At 46.4% G+C, this 8,825-nt stretch overlaps 1 protein-coding gene across 2 annotated transcripts in view; it reads left to right on the forward strand.

The window, feature by feature from the left end:
- Positions 1 to 2,378: 2,378 nt before the first annotated feature.
- The window catches only part of Hsdl2 (hydroxysteroid dehydrogenase like 2), a 47,159-nt gene continuing 40,712 nt past the window's right edge, over positions 2,379 to 8,825 (forward strand). The window contains exon 1 of one of the 2 annotated variants that reach the window (XM_021200034.1): positions 2,379 to 2,591. In XM_021200034.1, coding sequence (XP_021055693.1) covers positions 2,575 to 2,591 — 17 coding nt within the window. In that variant the 5' untranslated portion in view covers positions 2,379 to 2,574. The other variant, XM_029539920.1, reaches the window with a different exon arrangement.

An 8,825-nucleotide genomic window follows, 5' to 3' on the forward strand; every position in this document is an offset into this window, starting at 1 on the left:
TCTCTCTCTCTCTCTTTCCACCTTCTCTCCTTTCTCCCTGCCTTTCTACAATAAAGCTCTAAAACCATAGACTGTCTCTGTTCATCAAGGCCCACGGTGCTTGGACGATGGGATAGGCTTTCTCCTAACAAGCCATGCCTAATCTCCCATCAGAAGGCCTTCCTGTGCTCCAGCCATGGACCGGACTAAGGACTCTTGTCTACACTGGAACCTCTCTCCCTCTGCCCTCTTCTTGTATCCCTGTGGCTGAGAGTGTCGCCCTGGGGCCCCTATTCTGTTCTCATCTTCTCTGCTGTATCCAGCATGGGATGACAGAGACTGAGAACCTGGTACAGGGGCTGCCCCTTGTCCACCCTCTGCCATGTGGGATTAGTGTCTTCACACAGCCAGATGGCCACCGGTGGCTGAGTGGAAAGTATCCGGCAGTCCTCCCACGTCTGCCTGCCCAGAGCACAGGAACTCTGGCGGGACGGGGGCTCTCTCCCTCGCCCTTCCTTCCCTACACCCATAACCCCACATTTCTCCACATCCTTGCCAGCATCTGTTGTCACCTGAATTTTTGATCTTAGCCATTCTGACTGGTGTGAGGTGGAATCTCAGGGTTGTTTGGATTTGCCTTTCCCTGATGATGAACATTTTTTGAGGTGTTTCTCAGCCAAAGAATTCACTGCTACCAGACAAATATCCAGACCATTCAGTAAAAGTAACCAAGGGCAAAGGAGCGTTTCAAACGGTCTACAGCTTTCTCAAACATTTGGATTTTACAAAGACAGACTGGCTACTCACCGCCTAGGTAAGGACAGAGATTTTGTTCTTTTCTACCTGCTGTGTAGTACTTAAGAATACTAATATTTAGCTGGGTGTGGTGGCGCATGCCTTTAATCCCAGCACTTGGGAGGCAGAGGCAGGCGGATTTCTGAGTTCGAGGCCAGCCTGGTACTAATATTTGTTGAATAAGTACATTCTTCTAGAATCATCAAGAATCATTACTATAGGTCACAAACTCCCATGTCAATAGATGATGGTCAAGGTGATAAAAGGGTAAACAGTCACAGTTTAATAATAATTAATACAGTTTTAATTTGAATATTTAATTTAGGGGCTAGAGAAATGGTTCTGTGGTTAAGAGTGTTGTGCTCAGATTGTAAAAACCCCAAAGAGAGGACCTGGAATCATAACCCACTGTAATCGCATAAACCTGATAACATTTGTTCAGACATCAGGGCGGGGCCATGTAGCTGGGAAGGTACCTTCCTGACCCTGGAAAAGTAACGTGTGCTATCAGAAGCTCACCAGCTTCTGATGTGTTTACAACTGGCACAGCTGTCTGGGAACGCTTGTCTCTCTCTCATCCTCTAAGAGTGGGCTATTATCATTTCAAGGGTATTGGCTTCTGTTTCCTTCAGCAGCAGGAACCATCTGCTCTGGAGAAATGTTGGTTGTTAATCAAAAGGGGTCGAGTTTAAGTGATGTGGAGGGTAGTGTATGCTGCTTTTCGTTTGTTCCCAAGGCTGAAATTTGCCTCCACCACCACCCCCCCCCCCGCGCAGGGGGGGCTATCGTCGGGGAGAGGGAGTACTAAGTGCTCTGGCTGCGCAGGGTCAGGAGAGTGTAGGATTTGATGTGCAGGTTTCTCCTGTCTCTTCAAGAGCACTGGCTGCTCTTCCAAAAGATCCAACAAGTTTGACAAATAGGAGAGTACATACCTGTCTTAAGTTGTTTTCTGAACTAAGCTTTAGATAACAACCTCTTTAGCATCTTTTTCTACCGCTACAAAATACAAAACAATTTCATTTCCTGGGTAGCTCAATTAGGTATAAGTCCAAGAACGAAACTGAATCTCAGACTCGACCTCATTCCGGCATTCATTCCAGGACTGAGGATTCCTTCTCCAAACTTGTTTTCTGTGGCCGGGATCACACGATGAACGCTTGCGGGAGACCTTTGCAAAGATCTCTTCAAGAAGCTCGTAACTGTCTCCAGACACTGGAGGTCAGGCTAAGTTTAGATTCAGTGGCAGCGAAAATGAGACGCTGACCGGCTTCTGCAAAAGCATTTTTCAGATGTCTACGAGGCGCACAGAGCGCCTTGGCTCGGGGATAGAAAGGGGAAAACGACGCCCAGCACCCTCAAGTCAGTCCCCGGAGCTCCCCTCAATCCGCCATCCGGCTGGCCGAGAGCCGTCGACGCGCCGAACCTAGGCTGGCGAGAAAAAGCCTACGTAGTACTGATGCTCTAGACACGCCAGCGGCCCACAGGAGAAACTGATTGTCACCTACAGACCGGAGAAAGGGGCGGGGCGGAGGTGTCTTCCAAAGCGCCTGCGCAGAGAGTTGGTTTCCTGGGTGTCGTTTGTAGAACTGCGGGAAGACCCGCCCAGCGCCCGGTGTGCGCAGGCGCACACCGTCTTGTAGGCGCTCCGTCTTGTAGGCGCTCCGTCTTGTTGGAGGGCTGGTCCCCGAGCGGGTCTCGGGGCGGGGCCAGGGGCGCGGCTAAATGCAGAGGGAAGGTTCGCCTGTCACTCACCGCTCGCTGCTGTTCCACTGCCACCAAGTTCTCTGAACTGCGAAGGTCATGCTGCCCAACACCGGGTAAGAGGACGGGGATGGGATGAGGTCAGGGGCCAGTCGGCAGGTCGCCCGCGCTACCCAGAGGGCGCGGCGAGGAGCGGTGAAGCTGCCGCGCGCTCTGGAACAACGGTTCGCGGAAAAGATAAAGAGTCGCTGGGACCTGCGCGTGCACGGGAACCCAAAGTTGGGTACTACAGGGACTCAAAAAGCTGTACACTGCAGGGGGCAGCGGTGTCAGATACCCCACAGGGAAAGGTCGCGAGGGTAGGTGTCCCCGACCCCCCAGTGTGGCCCCATCTTCCCTTTAGCTTGGCCTGGTGACAATGTTGCTTTCATCTAGGCGAAAGGTCGCTTGAGACAGTGACTTCAGATTTTCTGTTTGTATGCTTGATTGTAGGTAGACTAATAAAAGAATGGTGTTTTGAAAATGGTTTTCAAGTTAATAGCAAGTTAAAATGTTAAAATACGAACATTTCTGGGAAGGGGTTTATTTATTTATTTTACTTAAAAGTGACGTGTATTTACCCCAGCCTAGCCAGGTGCGGTGGCGCCTGCTTTTAATTCCAGCACTCAGAAGCAGAGTCAGAAGATCTATTGATTCGAGGCTATTCTGGTCCACATAGTGAGTGAGCTAGGTCAGCAAAGGCTACAGAGTAAGAACCTTGCCTACACACCCCCTCCCTCAAGCCCACTTATATAGTGACACAATTGTGCAGCCAGTCACCAGAACTTTACAAAATCAAAACAAATACCCATTAAACAATGTTCTTCCCGTTTCTTTTTGCCCATGGTTCCTGCCAAACTCAGGTAGGTCCACTATGTTCTCTAAAGTTTATCTTAAGCAGAGTGACAAGTTAAGTCCATTCTGTAATTAGTTTGACACATATAGACAGCTAAAAGACTTAAATAGTTCAAAAGGATATACGTCTCTTTCTGTTTGTATTCTTTGTACTTATCAACATATTTTGTACACCTTACAGGCATACCTTCTTTTTAGAGAATAGTAGCAAACTCCATTTTGGGCTTGCTGTTTTTACCTGACAAGTCTTGGCACGTACTTAGGTTTCCAGCACACTCAGCTTGTCTTTGTCCTCTTGTTTTGTTTGTTGTTGTTGTTTTGAGACAAGGTTTGTCTGTGCCCTAGCTATCCTGGAACTCTTTCTGTAGACAAGGCTGGTCTTGAACTCAGGGAGTTCCTCCTGCCTCTGCCTCCCCAGAGTTGGGATTAAAGGCATGAGCCTGTCCTTGTCCTCTTTAATGGTTGCAAACTATTATTGAAAACCATTATGTACTTAACCCGTTCCGTAATGTTGGATACTAAGTCATTTCCAGCTGTTTGTTATCTTTTTGTTGGTGGTGTTTTTATTCCATCTTTGCTTCCATTATTATTTTGTTTTATTTTGGTTTGAATTGAGTGTAAACCTGGCTGTCTTTAAACTTGTTATTTGGACCAGGCTGGCCTTGAACTCACAGACATCTGCCTGCCTTTACCTCCTAGGTGCTGGGATTAAAAGTCTGTGCCACCATGCCTGGCTTTACTACCCCTCTATGTGTCTGTTTACACATAGGAGAATGTGCCATCTGGGATAAATCCTTGAAAGTGAAATCGCTAGAACCAAGGGAGTATATTTTTAAAATTTTTGATATTGCAAGACAGACAGGTATTCACCACCAAAAGAATTGCACCATCAGAAGTGTTATTGAGAGTACTGAACCCAGTCTAGCCAGTCACAGGTTCTGAAGTTTGAAAAACTAAAGACCCTAGAATAGCCTAAAAGGGGAAAAAAATGAAGTGAACTGACTTTTCTGGATATTAAAGTAGTTTATAAAACTAGAGTAATTAAAAATAGTGCTAATACAGACTAAGTAAATAATCTGGGAACACATCCAGTGGCGGGGGTGGGGCTCTTCATGATATTTAAATTTGTATTATTTTTTCACTAGCGAAGGTGAGACAGTTTGGCCTCCAGAAGACATTTGGCAATATCTGAGGAGACTGAGTGTCACAGCTGTAAGGGGATGCTAAGTGGCGGAGCCCCTAGATGGATGTAAGCTACTTACAAGCAATAAACACCCCCTGATAGTGGGACTGTCCAGTCCAAAGGGTCAGCTCTGCAGAGATTGAAGAAGTGTGGCTTCAAGCCATCTCTGTATCTTTTTACTGACCTGGTTTAACCAGCGAGGCGTCTTTGTCATTGTGTTGTGAGACCTGGGACAGAATCCAGGGCTTCGTGCATGTTCAGTCAAGCACCTAGTCAGTTTATGGCCCTGATAGAGCTAGCACCACCAACATTTTTCACTGGTCTCTGAGAACTTGCGTATTTATTTGAGAAATCTTTTCCTTTATCATGTTTTACAAGTTTTTTTTTTGAATTTTCTTATAGCATTTGGCTTTGACTATGGTCCGTATTAAACATGAATAAATATGCTTCCTCAAAGTCAGAATCATCACTCTGACCTTTGAAGGTTGTTTTGTTTCTGTGACGAGCCTGTAAGACCACACAAAGTTCTTTTATTTTAGGCGCTATTCTGATATCTTACAGTCTTACACTGTCTTATTTATTTATTTTGTAATGCTGGAGATTGAATTTAATGGATCCACATGCTTTAGACACGTTCTCCCAAGCTACCCGCCCCCAACCCTTTACTTTTATACTTTTAATAAATGTTTCATAGTTTATGGTTAATATATATACATATGTTCTATATTCATCTTTTCTCATCCATCTGAGATTTGTTTTAGCCTAGGAAGTAAATTAGGATGCCCAAATCATTTTGTTCAGATGGCTTCCCCACCCTCGTAGCCACATTGACCTAATTATTAATTCTTTCTTTTCTATTTGTACCACCATCATAAGTGAAGATCTTGTGTGCAAAGGGATCTGTTTCTAGACTCTGCCCTATGTTACCTAGTCTGCCTACTCATGTATCAGAATCAAATACTTTAAATGACTCTAGCTTTATAAACCTTTAAAATCTATAAAGGCCAATTCTCTCCATTTAGATTATGTTTCAGAATCTTCTTGTCTGTTCTTGAGTTTTTAGTTTTTGAAACGTTAGAGCTTGAGGCTTGCTTGTATATATATTTTTAATTGTTTTTTTTTTAAGTAGTTAATTTTTTTCATTGCATTTACTCTAATTTTGAGAGGTTCTTAGTAAGTCAAAGTATGGGTCGTTTTGTGCATTTGCTAGTTCTGGTTACCTACCAATGGTATTGAGCAGAGCGCCCTTGCCATTGGCATTCTGATCCTCATGTTAGAGACCTTCTTAGTAGGACAGATCTGGCTGCCTTTGCCACTCCTGATTCCAATGCCCTGGACTCTGGGTGCGGAAGAATGTGCCCTTTATCCTACTGGGATTCAGTCCAGCTGTATACCAGGCAAAGGGCAAGCCTTGCAAGTCAATAGTTGGCAGACATTTTTACGTGGCTACTTAACAGTAAACATCTCTGTATTTGTGGGTTTTTTATTTTATTTTCATTGGTGTGTATCACGAGTATTCAGTGCCCTTGGAGGCTATAAGAGGGTGTCAGGTCCCCAGGAGCTATAATAATGGCTGATTATGAGCTGCCTGATGTGGGTGCTCAGTATTGAACTCTGGTCTTCTGCAAGAGTACAGAGCTCTCTTAACCTCTGAACCATCTCTCTGGCTTATAAACATCTCTGTGTAGCCCCGGCTGTCCTGGAACTCACTCTGTAGACCAGGCTGGCCTCAAACTCAGAGATCACCTGCCTATGCCTCCCAAGTGCTGAGATTAAAGGCGAGTGCCACCACTGCCCAGCGTTGTTCTGTCTTATTAACAGAGCAGACAGGATCTTTGTTCTTACTTTTGACAGGAGACATTCCTTTTATATTCTCCTAACCAGTTCCTGGGTCCTTGTCCTCATTTAGAGGATCCATGCTTCTGTCAGTGTCTAGATTTTATTATCTGAAATCTCGGTGGTTGGAATTGATCTCTTTCTTTCCTTTTCCTGCCCTTCCTCCTCCCCATCTATCTCCTTCCTTCTCTCTTTCTCTTTTTCTTTCAGGTGGAGTCTCCAACCCAGCCTGGAACTTACTGTATATCCCACGCTGACCTTGAATCTTTGTTAACTCTGTCTTAACTTTCTGAGAGCTAGGATTCCAGGTGTGTAACCACACCAGCATGGGGTTTCTATTGCCACGTGACTAACCTAGCCAGCTTATTGTTTCCTGTATGGTACTCAGTATCAAACACCTAGGGCTTCATACATGCTAAAGCATGCATGCCCTATACTATTTACATATACCCCTAGCCTTTTACTTTAGACTTAAAAATTGTCTGTTTTTGAGACAAGGTCTCACTGTGTAGTTCTGCCTGGCTTGGAACTTGCTATATAGACCAGGCTGGTCTGGAATTTACAGAAATCTACCTTCCTCTGCCCCCTGCCTCTCAAATACTGGGATTAAAGGCAGACGCTCCCTTACTCTCTGACACCCTTTGATCGTCTTATTTTCTTGTATTTCAGTATTCTATCTGGGAACACTTTGTCTGGCTAAAGTAAATCAAGTGTAAGGAAAGTGTATGTGAATTGGACTGAAATAAAGGATGCTGTCATCCTGTGTGGATGATACAGTAACTTCTGGCATTGCTTGGCAGAGTTGGGCTTGAGTGTACGTGTCATTTATCAATTGTCTGATAAGCTACCCCCAGTTCACTGGATTAAAACATCTTATTATTCACAGTTCTTTGCTATGCTTGGGGTTTTCTACCCATGTACATTATATTGAGGTCAAATGTGTGAACACACTTCTCAGCGCTCGGCTTGCCACACACAGGCCCTATAGTTTAGCCATGCTGTCACTTGGCAGCTGAGAATCTGGGCTTCCAAGTTAGAAGCCCATTGTCGTAGTTAATGTGATAGTGTCGTAGTGTTTCTGTGATAAAGAACCATTGACCAAAGTCAAGGCTTGCTCTTCATGGCTTGCTCACCGTGCTTTCTTATAGCACTCTAGACCACCAGGCCAGAAGCGGTATTGAGAAAGAGGGGGCACTTTCTCAACTGAGGTTTCCTCTTCCTAACTGGCCGTACCTGATGTCTAGTTGGCATAAAACCAGCCAGCACGTCCGTCCTGTGGCTTGGAAGTCTAAGAATTGGATGGCACTTCTATCCCAGTCTTTTGTTCAACAAAAGCCAGACAAGCCAGAATCCAGGGAGGAGGAAACTTACTCCTTTCCTTGAGGGAACGAGTGGCCCAGAGTTTGTGGTCACCTTTGAGATTTTCATTGATCCATAACAGTGTCATATAAGCTCTGGCAGCTGATGTGTGAAGGAAGAGACATCACCAGCACACCCCTTCCCTTTCTGATGGAGGAGCGTGAACACAGGACCTTGTGCACTTAGAATCACTCCCCTGGGTGTGCCTGAAGGGGTTTAACTGGAGATGGAAGACCCACCCTCAGTACGAGGAGAGGCACCATAGCACAGGCAGGGGCCTGAACTAAGCAAAAAGGGGAAAGAAAGAATCAAGCAAATTGGCAGCAGTGTTTGTCTCTGCTGGCTTCCTGACTGCAGTCACACTGTGTTCAATCACACGGTGTGCAGTCACACTGTGTGCAGCCGCCTCACTTTTCCACCACCCTGCCATGAATCCCCTCAAACTGGAAGCCCAAATAAACCCTTCATTGATTTAAACCATTTTGAATTTTATTTTATGTGTGTATAGCTGTTTCTGTGGGTCTGTGTATCCCTAGAGAAGTCAGCAGGGGGAGTAGGATCCTTTGAGCCTGGGGTTACAGGCATTCCTAAGCTGCCTGAGGTGGGTGCCTGAGGGATTCAGATTCTAGTCCTCTGATAGAACACTTAGTGCTCTTCACTACTGAGCCAAATCTCCAGCACCTCTCACTGCTCTGAAAAGGAATTTACCGGACTGAGACCAGAAACCAGTGCATAAGGAGCAGTTTCACTGGTGGTGTGTGTTCTATAGAAACCCTGACACAGATAAGCCCCGGGGCCGCCCCGCCGCCCGCCTCCCCTGGGGCGCGTCGTCCGGGCCCCGCCGCGCCCCCTGCTCCAAGCCCCGGGCCCGCGCCTGGCACGCCGCGCTGGAGCGGCAGCGGCAGCGGGAGCCTGGGCCGCCGGCCCCGGCGTAAGTGGGAGGTGTTCCCGGGCCGCAACCGCTTCTACTGCGGAGGCCGGCTCATGCTGGCCGGCCACGGCGGCGTCTTCGCGCTCACGCTGCTGCTCATCCTCAGCACCACCATCCTCTTCTTCGTCTTCGACTGTCCCTACCTGG

This window comes from Mus pahari, chromosome 6, assembly GCF_900095145.1.
Source record: "Mus pahari chromosome 6, PAHARI_EIJ_v1.1, whole genome shotgun sequence".
In the NCBI taxonomy this organism is placed as follows: Eukaryota; Metazoa; Chordata; class Mammalia; order Rodentia; family Muridae; genus Mus; species Mus pahari.